Below are 18021 nucleotides of genomic sequence, written 5' to 3' on the forward strand. Positions count from 1 at the left end.
CAGTGAATGGAGTTTTGGCTGGACTGCCAAATTCTCCATTCTTGCTGGCTGTGTGGTGGGTACGGACAAGGTCAGAGAATCCCGCCCATGAAATTTGTTAATATGATGGAGAGAGGAGTTGATGGCAGTGCGGTTGGGAGGCAATGGCCTAATGGTATTATCGCTAGACTATGAATCTAGAAACTCAGCTAATATTCTGGGGACCCGGGTTTGAATCCCATCATGGCAGCTGGTGGAATTTGAATTCAGTGAAAAAAAAATCTGGAATTAAGAATATAACGATGACCATGAAACCATTACTGATTGTTGGAAAAACCCATCCGAGTTCACTAATGTCCTTTAGGGAAGGAAATCTGCCGTCCTTACCTGGTCTGGCCTACATGCGATTCCAGAGCCACAGCAACTCTCAACTGCCCTCTGAAATGGCCTAGCAAGCCACTCAGTATAAGGGCAACTAGGGATGGTCAATGAATGTCGGACAGCCAGTGACACCCATGTCCCACAAATGAATAAACAAAAATGTATGCACTTTAAAAAGATGGGTACGGCATAATAGACGTATTATTATAATCATGGAGGACTTCAATATGCAGATGGACTGGGAAAATCAGGTAGGTAGTTGATCCCAAGAAAAGGAATTTGTGGAATGTCTAAGAGATGGTTTTTCAGAGCAGCTTGTGACAGAGCCTACTAGGAAATAGGCAATTCTGGATTTGGTGATGTGTAATGAGGCAGACTTGATTCGGGAACTTAAGGTGAAGGAACCGTTAGGGAGCAGTGACCACAATATGATAGAATTTACCCTGCAGTTTGAGAGGGAGAAGCTGGAATCAGATGTAACGGCATTACAATTAAATAAAAGGTAACTACAAAGATATGAGGGAGGAGCTGGCCAGAGTTGATTAGAAATGGAGCCCAGCAGGGAAGACAGTGGCAAGAGTTTTTGGGGGTTATTCGGGAGACACAACAGAAATTCATCCTATGGAGGACGAAACATGCTAAGGGGAGGACGAGGCATCCATGGCTGACAGGGAAGTCAAGGACAGCATAAAAGCAAAAGAAAAAGCATACAAAGTGGCGAGGATTAGTGGGAAGCCAGAGGATTGGAGGGCCGAAGGGCCTGTTTCCTGTGCTGTACTGTTCTTGATTGGGAAGTCTTTAAAAGCAAGCAGAGGACAACTAAAAAAGCAATAGGGGGAGAAGATGAAATATGAGTGTAAGCTAGCTAGTAATATAAAAGAAGATAGTAAGAGTTTTTTTCAATATATAAAAGGTAAGAGAGAGACAAAAATTGGACCACTGGAAAATTAGGTTAGAGAAGTAATAATAGGAAACAAAGAAATGGCAGAGGAACTGAATAATTACTTTGCATCGGTCTTCATGGTGGAAGACACCAGTGGGATGCCAGAGCTCCAGGAGAATCTGGGGGCACAGGTGAGTGTAGTGGCCATCACTAAGGAGAAGGCTCTGGGGAAACTGAAAGGTCTGAAGGTGGATAAATCACCTGGACCAGATGGGCTACACCCCAGGGCTCTAAAAAGAGATAGCTGAGGAAATTGTGGAGGCATTTGCGGTGATCTTTCAGGAATCACTGGAGGCAGGGAGGGTCCCAGAGGACTGTAAAGTAGCTAATGTAACACTGCTGTTTAAGAAGGGAGGGAGGCAGCAGACAGGAAATTATAGGCCGGTTAGCCTGACTTCGGTCACTGGCAAGATTTGTGAGTCCATTATTAAAGATGAGACCACGGAGTACTTGGAAGTGCATGATAAAATAGGGCTGAGTCAGCACGGCTTCATGAGGGGAGGTCATGTCTGACAAATCTGTTAGAGTTCTTTGAGGATGTAACAAGGAAGTTAGGTAAAGGAGAACCAGTGGATGTGATATATTTAGATTTCCAAAAGGCCTTTGACAAGATGCTGTATAAGAGATTGTTAAATAAGTTAAGAGCCCATGGTGTTAAGGGTAAGATCCTGGCATGGACAGAGGATTGGTTGACTGGCAGAAGGCAGAGAGTGGGGATAAAAGGGTCTTTTTCAGGATGGCAGCCGGTGACTAGTGGTGTGCCTCAGGGGTCAGTGCTGGGACCACAACTTTTCACAACATACATTAACGATTTGGAGGAAGGAACTGAAGGCACTGTTGCTAAGTTTGCAGATGATACAAAGATATGTAGAGGGACAGGTAGTATTGAGGAAGCAGGGGGGCTGCAGAAGGACTTGGACAGGTTAGGAGAGTGGGCAAAGAAGTGGCAGATGGAATACAATGTGGAAAAGTGTGAGGTTATGCACTTTGGAAGGGGGAATGGACCATTTTCTATATGGGGAAATACTTAGGAAATCAGAAACACAAAGGGACTTGGGAGTCATTGTTCAAGATTCTCTTAAGGTTAATGTGCAGGTTCAGTCGGCAGTTAGGAAGGCAAATGCAATGTTAACATTCGTGTCGAGAGGGCTAGAATACAAGAGCAGAGATGAACTTCTGAGGCTGTATAAGGCTCTGGTCAGACCCCATTTGGAGTATTGTGAGCAGTTTTGGCCTGTATCTAAGCAAGGATGTGTTGGTCTTGGAAAGGGTCCAGAGGAGGTTCACAAGAATGATCCCTAGAATGAAGAGCTTGTCATATGAGGAACGGTTGAGGACTCTGGGTCTGTACATGTTGGAGTTTAGAAAGATGAGGGAGATTTTATTGAAACTTACAGGATACTGCAAGGCCTGGATAGAGTGGACGTGGAGAGGATGTTTCCACCAGTAGGAAAAACTAGAACCAGAGGTTTCAACCTCATGCTAAAGGGACAATCCTTTAAAACAGAGATGAGGAGGAATTTCTTCAGCCAGAAAGTGGTGATTCTATGGAACTCTTTGCCGCAGAAGTCTGTGGAGGCCGGGTCATTGAGTGTCTTTAAGACAGAGATAGATAGGTTCTTGATTAATAAGGGGATCAGGGGTTATGGGGAAAAGGCAGGAGAATGGAAATGAGAAAAATATCAGCCATGTTGAATGGCGGAGCAGACTCGATGGGCCGAGTGGCCTAATTCTGCTCCTATGCCTTATGGTCTAATTGTTGAGCAAAATTAGTGCACATGGGATTATAGGGACTGTGTTTGCATGGATGCAAAACTGGCTAAGGGACAAAGAGCAGAGAATGGTAGTAAATAGTTGTTTTTCAGACTTGAGGAAGTATGGGGACGGGACTGCTCTTTTCGAACATGCTTAGAACATGTCATAGACTTGTACATACAAGACATCATTTCGAAGTGTTAACGATGATACTCTGCAACTAAAGTTTTTTTCAAAGTTTATTTATTACTGTCACAGTAGGCTTACATTAACACTGCAATTAAGTTACTGTAAAAATCCCCTAGTCGCCACACTCCAGTGCCTGTTCAGTACACTGAGGAAGAATTTAGCATGGCCAATGCTCCTAACCAGCACATTTGTCAGACTGTGGGAGGAAACCCGAGCACCAGGAGGAAACCCACACAGACATGGGGAGAACATGCAAACGCCACACAGACAATGACCCAAGCCAGAAATTGAACCAGTGCTAACCTCTGTGCCGCTACGAGGAAGATAATCAGAACCTTAGGAAGGACAGACAGGTTGGTGAAATGGGCAGATACGTGACTGATGAAACCTAATGCAAATAGTTGTGAAGTGGTACATTTTGGTCGGAGGAAATGATGTGGGTAGTATAAACTAAATGAAACAAGAAGGGAGAGATCTGAGGATTTATGTACACTGGTCACTGAAGATGATCAGGCAAGCTGAGAAGACAAATGGGATCCTTACCTTTATAAACAGAGGCAGAGTACAAAACGAAAGAAATTACGTTAATTATTTATAAAACATTGGTTAGGCCCCAGCTATTAAAACAACCTCCATTTATATAGCATCTTCAATGTTGTAAAGTAAATATTGTTTTTATTCATTCATAAGATGTGGGTGTCGCTCGCTCGACCAGTTCATCTCTAATTGCCCTTGAACTGAATACCTGGCTAGGCCTATTAAGAGTCGACCACATTGCTGTGGCTCTGGAGTCACGTGTGGGCCAGACCAGGTAAGGGTGGCAGATTTCCTTCCCTAAAGGGCATTAGTGAACCAGATGAGTTTTCTTAACCACAATCGACAATGGTTTCATGGTCATAATTAAACTCTTAATTCGAGATTTTTAATGAATTCAAATTCTACCATCTGCTGTGGTGGGACTGGGACCCGGGACCCCTGAGCAGTACTAGTCCAGTGACAATACCACCTCCAAATGTTCCAAGACATTTCTTAGGATTCTAATCAAAATCTCTGGTATCAGATAGAGTATTGTGGCCAATTTTGGGCACCACAAGTTTGAAAGGATTTCAAAGATCTTAACAGTGCGGATGAGAGTTTAAAATTTATTTATTAGTGTCACAAGTAAGCTTAATAAAACCAGCCGCCTATCCATTGACTCTGTCTACATTTCCCGCTGCCTCGGCAAAGCAGCCAGCATAATTAGGCACCCCACGCACCCCAGACATTCTCTCTTCCACCTTTTTCTGTCAGGAAAAAGATACAAAAGTCTAAGATCACGTACCAACCGACTCAAGAACAGCTTCTTCCCTGCTGCTGTCAGACTTTTGAATGGACCGACCTTGCATTAAGTTGATCTCTCTCTACACCCTAGCTATGACTGTAACATTACATTCTGCACTCTCTCGTTTCCTCCACGATGAACAGTTTGCTTTGTCTGTATAGCGCCCAAAAGCAATACTTTTCACTGAATGTTAATACACGTGGCAATAATAAATCAAATCAAATGGGAACTACAGACCAGTGAGCCTCACATCTGTGATGGGTAAATTGTTGGAAGGTATTTTGAGTGACAGGATCTACAGGCATTTAGAGATGCAAGGACTGATTAGGGACAGTCAGCATGGCTTTGTGAGTGGAAAATCATGTCTCATAAATTTGATTGAGTTTTTTGAAGGGGTAACCAAGAAGGTAGATGAGGGCAGTGCAGTTGATGTTGCCTATATGGACTTTAGCAAGATCTTTGACAAGGTGCCGCATGGTAGGTTGTTGCATAAAGTTAAATCTCATGGGATCTCGGGTGAGGTATCTAAATGGATACAAAATTGGCTCCTTGACCGAAGCCAGGGGGTGATTGGGCAAACCAAATCAGCAACAGTACTGTGGTAGATAAATTCCTGGCATGTGTACAAGATGTTTTTTTTAGACCAGTATGTTGAGGATCCAACTAGGAAACATGCTACCCCAGATGTGGTATTATGGAATGAAAAGGGATAAAATAATAATCTTGTTGTACGGGGTTCTTTAGGGAACAGCTACCATAACATGATAGGATTCTTCATTAGATGAAAAGTGAATAAGTCAGATCTGAAACTAGGGTCCTAAACCTAAACAAAGGAATCTATAAAGGTACGGGATATGAGTTGGCAAAGATAGATTGGGGAACTTCCTTAAAAGGCATAACAGTGTATAGGTAATAGCTAGCATTTAAGGAACAAATGTATGCACTGTAACAGTTATACATTTCCTTTTTTGGAACAGAAACACAACAGAAAAAGTGACCCAACCATAGCTAACAAAAGAAATTAAAGATAGTTGACTCTCAACTGCTCTTGGGCAATTAGGGATGGGCAATAAATGCTGGCCAGCCAGCGATGCCCATATCCCATGAATAAAAAAAGCAGGGGAACTGAACCAACCATTTAGCTCTTCCAAGTTGGCACAGATACGAGAAACTCCAATGGCTTCCTCTGTACTGTATCATTCAACATAATTAGAAACATGTACATACAGATGAGTGTGCATTGTGTGTATATATGTGCAGGTTTTCAATTGTGCCTGTTCAATATGTATTATAATTTAACAAACTCACCGTCCCATGAAGAAATGAGGCGAAGCTATTAAAAAGGTTCCAATAGCCATGACCATGCTTCCGACTGCTATTATCCTGGGCCTGTGAAATTTTGCTCCAAAGTAGCTTACAAATACAATCACAAGCAAATTCCCTTAACCACAAAAATAGAGGGGGAGGGTGAAAAATAAGCAACTCATTAATCGTGCGCAATATTGCTTTCTGGCTTGGCACAGAATTTTCAGGTCCATACTTACCGATTTCAAAGCTTCCATCGAGAACACCAATTAGTGAGCTTGGGATATCGAAGCGTCTCTCGAGCTGTGTGATAGTGCTCTTCATGTAGCTCCCAGAAAATGCTTTCGCAAAGTACAAGCAGGACAAGGCTGCCAGAAATAGCTTTGAAAATGCAAGGCGTGTGTTAATGAACGCCAAATGGCGGGTTGAACTTCTATTTGAAAATCATCAAAAATACCTCTATGTTAAAGTCTGCTGGTAAAAGTGAGGCTCATCATGTCACATCAGAACAAACATGACGGCGGTTGTAACGAGCAATGTTTTTGAACTGGCTTAAGATGGGGAAGGTAAACAGGTTTTCATGTTACCATTTTTTGCCCTTTTTTAGCATTCATCAGGTTCCTGTGGTTTATTCTTCCAAGTCAGCTTGAGGGTGGCTTAAGTTTAAATTTATTTATTAGTGTCACAAGTAGGCTTACATTAACACTGCAATGAAATTACTGTGAAAATCCCCTCGACGCCACACTCCGGCGCCTGTTCGGGTACACTGAGGGAGAATTTAGCATGGCCAATGCATCTAACTAGCACATCTTTCGGACTGTGGGAGGAAACCGGAGCACCCGGAGGAAACCCACGCAGACACAGGGAGAATGTGTAGACTCCGCACAGACAGTGACCCAAGCCGGGAATTGAACCCAGGTCCCTGGTGCTGCGAGGCAGCAATGCTAACCACTGCACCAGCACTGCTTCCTCACAGCACCGGGGACCTGGGCTCGATTCCTGGCTTGGGTCACTGTCTGTGCAGAGTCTGCACGTTCTCCCCATGCCTGCGTGGGTTTCCTCCGGGTGCTCCGGTTTCCTCCACAGTCCAATGATGTGCAGGTTAGATGGATTGGCCATGCTAAACTGCCCCTTAGAGTCCCAAGATGTGGAGGTTAGGGGGAATAGTCAGGTAAATTTGTGGGGTTACGGGGATAGGGTGGGGAAATGGGTCTGGGAAAGGTGCTCAGAGAGTCGGTGCAGACACAATGGGCCAAGTGGCCTGTAGGGATTCTAAACATTTATAAACAGAATGTCGCATTACTCACAACCAATGTAATAAGTCCTTGGAGGCGGAAGTCCTTTCACCAAAATTCCTTTATTTACAAGATCCAATATCACGACACAGAGTACTCTCAGTGTGCAGCCTGCATCCGGAGTGCCAGAGGAACTGACACTCCTGTTTCAGTACAGAGTATGGGGCTGGTGTATTTGTACAGCCCAAAAGTATGATTTAACACCAGTTTTTTGAGGGCATTTCTCTATCTTTATTTATCTTTTGTTTCTTTCTAGTTGGGGTCTTTGTGCCATGAGCTTGGAGATCGGTATCTGTTTGATACATCTACAATGCTGGGTCCCAGGTAACTTCGAAAGGCAAAAGGGATTGCACCAGTCAGGCTTGAATAGTTGAATAGGTAATTAGCTAATTGATTCAATATTGTTTCTGTAGCTGCAGTTCAGCATCATACAAATTCAGGACTCTTGATAGTCCAGCTTTGTAAATGAGTGCAGTTTGGAACAGAGTGTATACTTGGAGTTTGGTGAGTGGGATTGATTCATGCTCTACAGTCTGACTGGGTGCATTGTCCATGCTAAATTCTCCATCAGTGTACCAAACAGGCGTCAGAGTATGGCAACTAGAGGATTTTCACAGTAACTTCATTACCCGAACAGATACCAGAGTGTGGTGACTCGGGGATTTTCACAGTAACTTAATTGCAGGGGGCAGTATTACGAGGAGGATTGACACTGTTCTCTGTAGCAAAGAGCGAGAGTCTAGATGGCCTGGTACTCTTGCTCAGAGTTGGAGAGGGGGAGGATCCATATTGTGGTCCATGCTGTCAGGGAGGAATTAAATGCAGCCAGACACAAAAGAGGGAAACACAGATAGAAATAAAAGACAGAGAAGTAGAGAGCAAAGTTGTAGTCAGAAGAAATAAGGGCCTGCAACAAATGGATCCACAAAATGTGTAAAAATGTGAAAAGTCAAGTTTAAAAGCACAGTATCTGAATGCAAGGAACATTTGCAATAAGGTGGATGGAATGAATCCAAATTGATCCGAATGGATCAATACAATATAGTTGAGGTTACAGGGACATGGTTACAGGATGACTAAGGCTAGAAACTGAACATCCAAAGGTATTCGATATTTAGAAAGGACAGGAAAAAAGGGAAGGAGATGGAGGCTGTTGTTAGTTCAGGATCAAATCAGTGCAGTAGTGAGAGAGGATATTGGCTCAGAATATCAAGGTGTAGAATCAATCTGGGTGGAGCTAAGAAGCAACAAAGGGCATAAACCATGAGTGGGAGGTGTCTATAGGCCTCTATGTAGTAGTAGTAGAGGTAGGGGATGGCATTAAACAGGAAATTAGAGTTGCATGTAACAAGTGTCCTGCAGAATCATGGGCGAATTTAATCTACATATAAATTGGGCAAACCAAATCAGCAACAGTACTGTGGTAGATAAATTCCTGGCATGTGTACAAGATGTTTTTTTTAGACCAGTATGTTGAGGATCCAACTAGGAAACATGCTACCCCAGATTTGGTATTATGGAATGAAAAGGGATAAAATAATAATCTTGTTGTACGGGGTCCTTTAGGGAACAGTTACCATAACATGATAGGATTCTTCATTAGATGAAAAGTGAATAAGTCAGATCTGAAACTAGGGTCCTAAACCTAAACAACGGAATCTATAAAGGTATGGGATATGAGTTGGCAAAGATAGATTGGGGAACTTCCTTGAAAGTCATACCAGTGTATAGGTAATAGCTAACATTTAAGGAACAAATGTATGCATTGTAGCAGTTATACATTTCCTTTTTTGGAACAGAAACACAACAGAAAAAGTGACCCAACCATAGCGAACAAAAGAAATTAAAGATAGTATTGGATCAAAATAGGAGTCATATTAGTTGCTAGGAAACCCAAGGATTGGGAGCAGTACAGGATTCAGTAAAGGAGGACCAATAGATTGATTAAGAGGGGAAAATTAGAGTATGAGGGTAAGCCTACAAGGAACATAAAAGTGGATTGTAAAAGCTTCTATAAGTCTGTAAAAAGAAAAAAAAGATTAGTGAAGACAAATGTGGGTCCCTTATAGTCCAAACTGGGAGAATTGGTAATAGAGAACAAGGAAATGGCAAAGCAATTAAACAACATTACGGAGGAAGACATAAATAACTTTACAGAAATGCTAGGGAATCAATGTAGTGAGAAGAGGAATTGAAGAAAATTATTACTAAAAAAGTGCTGGAGAAATTACTGGGACTGAAAGTTGATAAATCCCCAAGACCTGAAAATATACATCCCAGGATATTAAAGGAGGTGGTTATGGAAATAAAGGATCCATTTGTTGACATCTTCCCCAATTCTGTAGATTCGGGAACAGACCTAGCAGATTAGAGGATGGCAAATGTAATCCTTCTTTGATTTGATTTATTATTGTCACATGTATTAACATACAGTGAAAAGTATTGTTTCTTGTGCACTATACAGACAAAGCATACTGTTCATAGAGAAGGAAACAAGAGCGTGCAGAATGTAGTATTATAGTCATAGCTAGGGTGTAGTGAAAGATCAACTTAATGCAAGGCAGGTCCATTCAAAAGTCTGACAGCAGCAGGGAAGAAGCTGTTCTTGAGTCAGTTGGTACGTGACCTCAGACTTTTGTATCTTTTTTCCGATGGAAGAAGGTGGGAGAGAGAAAACAAGAAATTACAGACCAGTTAGCCTGACATTATGGGAAAATGCTCAAGTTTATTATAAAGAATGTGATAACAGGGCACTTAGAAACTACCAACAGGATTAGACAAAGTTGACATGGATTTATGAAAGGGAAATCAAGTTTTAGTAATATAACTAGCAGAATAGACAAGGGTGAACTAGTGGATGTGGTGCATTTGGATTTTCAGTGTGCAAAATTAAATTGCATGGGATTGGTGGTTATATATTTGCATTGATTGAGAATTAATTAGCAGACAAGAAACAGTAGGAATAAATAGGTCTTTTTCAAAGTGGCAGGCGGTGACTAGTGGAGTCCCGTCGGGATCAACATTTGGGCCCCAGCTATTCACAATATACATCAATGATCTTGACGAGGGAACCAAAGATAATATTCCAAAATGTGCTGACGACATGAAACTTGGGAATGAGAGAGGTGAGGAAGATGTTAAGAGGCTTCAGTTGATTTAGACAAGTTGATTGAGTGGGCAAAATACATGGCAGATGCAGTATAACGTGAATAGACATGAAGGTATCTACATCAGAAGGAAAAATAGATTGACAGAGTTTCATTTAAATGATTATTGATTGAAAGATGCTGATATACAAAGGGACCTGGGTGTCCTCGTACACCAGTGACTGAAAGCAAGTATACAGGCGCAGTAAGCAGTTAGGAAGGCAAACGGTATGTTGGCCTTCATTGCAAGAGAACTTGAGTGCAGGAGCAAGGATGTCTTACTGCAGTTCTACAAGGCCGTGGTGAGACCACACCTGGAGTATTGTGTGCAGTTTTGGTCTCCTTACCTAAGAAATGATGCACTTGCCATAGTGGGAGTGAAGCAATTGTTCACCAGACTGATTCCTTGGATGACAAGATTATCATATGCAGAGAGATTGGGTCAACTAGATGTATATTCATTGGAATTTAGAGGAATGAGAGGGGATCTCATTGAAATATATAAAATTCAGACGAGAAAGGTCTTCACTCAAAGTTTGGTGGACCTGTGGAATTCTCCATCCCAGAAGCCTTTAGATGCCAAGTCACTGAATATATTTGAGATTTCTAGACTCAAAAGACATGAAGGTGTATGGGGAGAGTGTGCAAACATAGCATTATGTTGAGATAGAGGATAAGCCATGATCATATTGACTAGCGGAGCAGGCTTGAGAAGCTGAATGACCTACCCCTGTTCCTTCCTTCTATATTTCTATTTAGATACAACAACAAAGGTAGAATGAAGAAAGAGGCTTTGCAGAGAGAGTACAAGGAACTAGGCATTAAATTAAAAAACAGAACGTCAAGCGTAATAATCTCTGGATTGTTACATGAGCCACATGCAAGTTGGCATAAAGTACATTAAATTACAGAGATGAGTGCATGGCTCAAAGTCTAGTGAGGGAGAAGTGAATTCCAGTTCATGTGGCATTGGCACCAGTACATTCTCCCCGTGTCTGCGTGGGTTTCCTCCGGGTGCTCCGGTTTCCTCCCACAATCCAAAGATGCGCGGGTTAGATTGATTGGCCATGCTAAACCATCCCTTAGTGTCAGCGGAATAGCAGGGTAAATATGTGGGGTTCCAGGAATAGGCCCTGGGTAGGATTGTTGTCGGTGCAGACTCGATGGGTCGAATGGCCTCCTCCTGCGCTGTAGGAATTCTACGATTCTATTCTATGATTCTATGAATTGTCAGGGACGGGTGACTGTTATTATTCAAATGTTCAACATTGATCATGACCCAGGTGTATACTCGGGTGGCATGGAGTGACAGGAAATAAACCAAATATTTTGAACAACATGAATTAGGTCAGTGAAAGCATTGGGATATTATTTTTTTTTAGTATTTTTCATAGCAAAATCATTGAGGGTAAATCCAAGATGGCGCCGGAATGAGGCAACTTCTTGCAAGCTGTGCTTCTAATTCTATCTTTTACTCTCGTTCTATGCTTCAAAAACTTAATTCTAACTCTTTTAAGCTCTCTGTTTCTCTACACCTGAGCTATGACTGTAACACTACATTCTGCACTCTCTCGTTTCCTTCTCTATGAATGGTATGCACTGTATAGTGCGCAAGAAACAATACTTTTCACAGTATACTAATACATGTGACAATAACAAATCAAACCAATTTTGTTTGTTGGAAAGTCCCATCATTTATCAGTCCCTCTCAGTCCATGTTTTCTTCATGGCTAAAAGAATGCAACACTTTAAACAAAATGTGAATTATCTTGCTAACAGAAGCTGGCAAGTTTGGTTTCCAGAAAGCTAAGGTTCAGTCAGCCCAGAGTCAAGGTCCAGAACTCATGCTAGGGTATACAGATGAGTTTCTTCCTAGTGTAGAAATTCTCCCGTTGCTTTCCAATGAGATTTCCTGCACTTGGGAAGAATTTCACACCAGTGCTCCCTTCCATGAATTTCTGACTGAGCCAAGTCAAGCCAGGTTCAAGCGGTTCCTGGAACGAAATGTGACTTTCTTTTTTTGCACCAAATTACAATTGAAATATTTATCCTGGGAAAATTCTACCACAGGAGCTAACAACAGCTGCCTCACAGTGCCAGGGACTCGGGTTCGAATCCAGCCTTAGGTGACTGGCTGTGTGGAGTTTGCACATTCTCCCACTGTCTGCGTGGGTTTCCTCCGGGTGCTCCGGTTTCCTCCCACACTCCAAAAATGTGTAGGTTGGGGGATTGGTCATGGTGAATGTATGGGGTTACGAGGATAGGGCAGTGGTTGGCGTTGGGTAAGATGTTGGAGAGTCGGTGCAGACTGATGGGCTGAATGTCCTTCTTCTGCATTGTAGGGATTCTATGAACATCTCAAATGTAACCAGTAGGAGGAATGTTTATGTCTGGGTGTAAGCAGTTATTCCTAGAATATGCTCCCAAGTAACTCTTTCAGAGTGGAATATAATTACACCAATGGAGGGCTATCAAAGAATACCTAACTTGTCAAATGAAAAAAAAACTGTTCAATCTGCTTTAGAATCCGTGTGTTCATAATCAAATATATAACTCAAGATCGCCAATTAACTTGCACCATTCCTTCTTTTACAACCATAAATGGTACTTAGTATCACTAAAAGATAATGCTTAAAAATTCATTTAGATATATTTATTCCAGTTGTTATCCCAAATTAATGCCAGCTCAGGGGTTGGTTTTGTGCCCATTCAGACAAATGGCAATATAACAAGATATCGAATCCAATGCCGAAAGCCATACCTGAAAATTCTTGTTCTTTTTGCCGCACCTTCATCCGGTATCACATACCACACCTACCGAATTGCCCCTATCATCAGCTGAAGTTAGAGCTTGAGGTGACATGGAAACAGTATGCATTTCCAAACAAAGGGTTTAGGGTTGAATGGAGTTCAGGGATGTGGGGACCCATAAAACAGGAAAATCCCTGTTGTCTTCCCACTGTCATAGCATCTTGACAGCTGTGTGGAAGCTGTAGGGTGACCCTCCAACCCAGAAGCTAATTGAGCCATTTAAGTGGCCAGTTAAGTCCATTCCTGCAGTTGCTGGCATTTTCCCAGCAAGGGGAAGGGTGTCGTGTGGATGAAGGGAGGTGTTGGGGAGGGAAGGAATGAGAAGGAAGGTGGGGGGGGGTAACTCTGGGTAACTCTTTCCCACTCTGAATAATTCGCTTTACAGCAATGGCTACCTCTGTGGGAAAGACACCAGCAATCCTCACCAAAACCATCCCCCCATTCACAAGGACCCCTGCCAAGAGAACAGAACTCCAGAATTGATGTGTAACTCTTTCACCAAGGCTGTTCAATACAGTTGATGACATTTTATTAATCCATCTGCATGGATTTGGCGACCTGAGGTTGAATTAAGATACCTAAACAATATATACGGTATAAAATGCAGCTCACAGCTGCAAGCACAGACACAGTGGACTGAACGGCCACTCTCCGTGCTGTAAGATACCCCATGATAGAACTTGTAATAGTTGGAAGGAGTTCAATGGAGTTTGTGTTGCCACATCCAAATTTGATCACTCAGTGTCAGATTTATTCTGGCACAGAAAGAACTCTCAGTACAAACACATTTAGCTTTTGGTTGTGCAAGTGCTGAACTTTAACACTGAACAAACTGGAAGGGGGATGTGGTAACTGATTCAGCAAAACACACACACCTAACTCAAATGTCAGTTACTGGTTTGAAACAAAACATACAAATAAATACACACAATATCTATCTCGATAAATACACACACAATAGTATATCTTCCTCTCTCATACATATATACACACACTATAGATAGGTACAGTATAGTGTGTATGTGTGTCGAGATAGATACAATATAGTGCATGTGTGTCTATAGAGAGAGATATTTTATAATGTGTGCGGGCAGGTGATGGCCTAATGATATTATCGCTAGACTATTAATCCAAAACCTCAGCTAATATCTGAGGACCTGTGTTCGAATCCTGTCACAGCAGATGGTGGAATTTGAATTCAACAAAAAAAATCTGGAAATCTACTGATGATCATGAAACCATTGTTGAAAAAACCCAGTATATTGCATCTATCTCTATTTTTTTTTATTCATTCGTGGAACAAGGGTGTCGCTGGCTAACCAGCATTTATTGCCCACCCCTAGTTGCCCTTGTTCAAAGGGCAGTTGAGAGTTAACCCCATTGCTGTGGCTCTGGGGTCACATGTTGCCCAGACCGGGTAAGAATGGCAGATTTCCTACCTTAAAGGACATTAGTGAACCAGATGGGTTTTTTCAACAATGGTTTGTAGATGCTTAATTCCAGATTTTTTTTATTGAATTCAAATTTCACCATCTGCTGTGGCGGGATTCGAACATAGGTCCTCAGAGCATTAGCTGAGTTTCTGGATTAATAGTCTATACCATTAAGCCATCACCTGCCCACACACACACTATAAAATATCTATCTCTATAGACACACACACTATATTGTATCTACCTCCATGTATACACACACACTATAGTATATCCATCTCGATACACACTATACTGTATCTATCTCTATACACACACACACTATATTGTATCTACCTCCATGTATACACACACACTATAGTATATCCATCTCGATACACACTATATTGTATCTATCTCTATACACACACACACACACTAAAGAAAAATAAAGAAAACTGCAACACAGGAACATGCCCTTCAGCCCTACAAGCCTGCACCGACCATGCTGCCCGTCTGAATTAAAACCCCCTCCCCTTCCGGGGACCATATCCCTCTATTCCCATCCTATTCATGTGTATCAGGTATCTATCTCTCTATATATACACATATACACACACTACATTATATCTATCTCTATATACACACACATGCACTATATTGTATCTATATGTACACACACACACATTATTATATATCTCTCCACACACTATACTATATATCTATCTGTGCACGCACACTGGCTAGCACTGCTGCCTCACAGCGCTAGGGACCTGTGTTCAATTCCAGCCTCAGGTCACTGTCTGTGTGGAGTTTGCACATTCTCCCCATGTCTGCGTGGGTTTCCTCCAGTGCTCTGGTTTCCTCCCACAGTCCAAAGATGTGTAGGTTCGGTGGATTGGCCATGCTAAATGGCTCCTTAGTGTCAGGGGCATTAGTAGAGTAAATAGGTGGGGTTACAGGGATAGGGCCTGGGTGAGATTAATGTTGGTGCAGGCTTGATGGGCCAAATGGCTCTATATATATCACACACAATATTATATCTCTATACACACACACACACACTATATCATATAAATTTCTCTATAAATACAAACGTGACATTATTGTATCTATATACACACTACATTTTATCCATTTCTATATATACACACAATGTTATATACGCACTATTTTATATCTATGTATACACACATTCATATATACACACATACACATTATATATAAATGTATTTGTTTGCAGCATTGTATAAAAATGAGAGATATGGCACTTGATGTTCATTGTATAACGGTCTGTCTCTTATCTTGAGACTTAGAGAACCCAAGTGACAGCTGAGGTTCCAAGTGACAGTGAATTCGATGTCATCATACCTTTAAATTATTGAATCGATTCTGCTTGACGGGCGGCGAAGCCACGTTTTCCTTGAGTGGATGTTCCATGGTCCAGATCCTGCTGCAAGCGGCGGGCAGTCCACACAGCTCCTGACACTTCTGTGAGAGATTCAGCGGCCGCTGAAAGAGCAATTCCTACAAATGCAAGTGACCAGGGCACAGATCTCAGTTTAAGTAACAGGTGGGTTAGAAAAAAAAAAGCAGCGAGAAATGATTTAATCTAACTTTGAGGGAATGAAGAACTCACTTGAAACCCCTGATGAGACAGAGAAAAAGAGAGCGAGAGAGGCTGAAGAGTTATTTGTGATGACACACGGTCCCCCTCCTCTCCTCCCTCCTCTGCTGAAGCCAATCCAATTGTCATTAATGATCAACACGCCGAAACCCCTCTTACCTTTAACTCCTGGAAAGTACATTCTGATTTTAACTCTTGCCAGAATTGGATGGGAACTCAATTTTGCCCGAATTTAACTGCGGGTTAGTCTCAGGGTTCTCCAAACCCAAAGAGATCGCATCTGATCTCCCGCTGCTTAGAAAATAAGGCAGAATCCAAGGAAGAGGGTGTGGAATAGACCACAAGAAATCTCGCGCAAACAAACCCTGTCTTTATTCCCTGATAAAATTAAAAACTAACACGCGACAAGGCTCCCCCTCTCAAACTTGATCTCTTTACACAATGGGCCTTTCATCCAATTCGTTAAGTTATGAAAACGCAGTGTTACGGTGTGGGTATTCAGCTCAGATTATGCATGTTCCTTTGGGGCTAGCTGCAACACTATTTCACGATTTGGGAGTTCCAGTACATTTTTCCAAGTCTTAGAATCAGAAAACTCTCAATGTTGCAACGAAATATCGCAGGGAGTTTTTTAAATACTAATAAATGAGTTGCAAGCACCCAGACCATTGCCAAGAAACAAATAAAATAATAATTAGGGACAGGATTTCTGCAATTCTCCCCTCCCTGTGTCTCTGATAGTGTAGCTGTCGGATCCCATGTATATTCCAAACTGCCTTCAGTTTAGATGTCCCAAACAGACGGAAAATGTAACCAATTAACACTTTACAAAAAACTTTTAATCACTTTCGAGCAAATGTGGCCACGGCAAAGGGGAATCAGAATTACAAAATGTGTAATTATCTCTTAGGGGAGAAAAATCCTCGACATGTGCGGCCAATATACTGATATAAAAGTGCAATTTAACTTGAACATTATATGAACGGCACTCACCCAATGCTGTTTTCAATACACATGGGGTGGTCCGAGGGATTAAAAAAATGGGGACACGCACCTCTTTAATCTCAATCTCTCCCGCACGTCATTCAAATATTTTCTTAAAAACAAAACATACAATTGGTATTCGGAGTCTTCTGTTTGTCTCTCCACAGACGCTGCCAGTATTGTCAGCACTTTCTGCTGTTTATGTTACAATCTGTACTCACCGTTTCAACCCCTCTGTGGATTTCCTTCCACACGTTTCAGTAATCCCCCACCACTCTGCAATTGTCCACAACCCAATTAAAGAAAGAAGGTAGGTGTTGCGGGGAATTATGTCCAAGTTGTTCAGTTTCCTCTTGGGTGCACCTTTTGAATTTAAGTGCCCGTTCTGACATGACCTGGAAAACATGAACCTGGAAGAAATTGAGGAAGGGATGAATGTAGCGACTGAATATTGCACCGGATTTTGGCGGGATCACCCCCCCCCCCCCCCAATAATACTGTTAATGTTGATTCTCAATTGGATGCTAGTTGATATTGTTGGTACCATTATGACCAGAGCAATTTTTTTTCATTCATTCCTGGGACATGGGTGTTGCTGGCTGGCAGATTTCCACTCCATCTGACGAAGGAGCAGTGCTCCGAAAGCTAACGGCATTTGCTACCAAATAAACCTGTTGGACTTTAACCTGGTGTTGTTAAAACTCTTACTGTGTTTACCCCAGTCCAACGCCAGCATCTCCACATCAGCATTTATTGCCCATTCCTAGTTACCCTTGAGAAGGTGGTGGTGAGCTGCCTTCTTCAAACACTGCAGTCCAAGTGTTGCGTGTTGACCCATAATGTCATTAGGGAGCGAATTCCAGGATTTTGACC

The 18021-nt window shown here is 42.1% G+C and overlaps 1 protein-coding gene across 4 annotated transcripts in view; it reads right to left on the reverse strand.

Annotated features, from left to right (window-relative positions):
• The window catches only part of LOC144507880 (solute carrier organic anion transporter family member 1C1-like), a 59216-nt gene extending 41716 nt beyond the window's left edge, over positions 1-17500 (reverse strand). Inside the window, exons 1-4 of one of the 4 annotated variants that reach the window (XM_078235321.1) lie at positions 17370-17500; positions 15909-16064; positions 6113-6254; positions 5877-6009 (exon numbers count right to left, since the gene is read on the reverse strand). In XM_078235321.1, the coding sequence (XP_078091447.1) occupies positions 5877-6009; positions 6113-6254; positions 15909-15977 (344 nt within the window). In that variant the 5' untranslated portion in view covers positions 15978-16064; positions 17370-17500. Of the gene's footprint in view, positions 1-5876; positions 6010-6112; positions 6255-15908; positions 16065-16176; positions 16265-16323; positions 16444-17157; positions 17181-17369 lie in introns of those variants that run through there. The other 3 variants (XM_078235320.1, XM_078235319.1, XM_078235318.1) reach the window with 3 other exon arrangements.
• Positions 17501-18021: the final 521 nt, after the last annotated feature.

This window comes from Mustelus asterias, chromosome 19 (assembly GCF_964213995.1).
Source record: "Mustelus asterias chromosome 19, sMusAst1.hap1.1, whole genome shotgun sequence".
In the NCBI taxonomy this organism is placed as follows: Eukaryota; Metazoa; Chordata; class Chondrichthyes; order Carcharhiniformes; family Triakidae; genus Mustelus; species Mustelus asterias.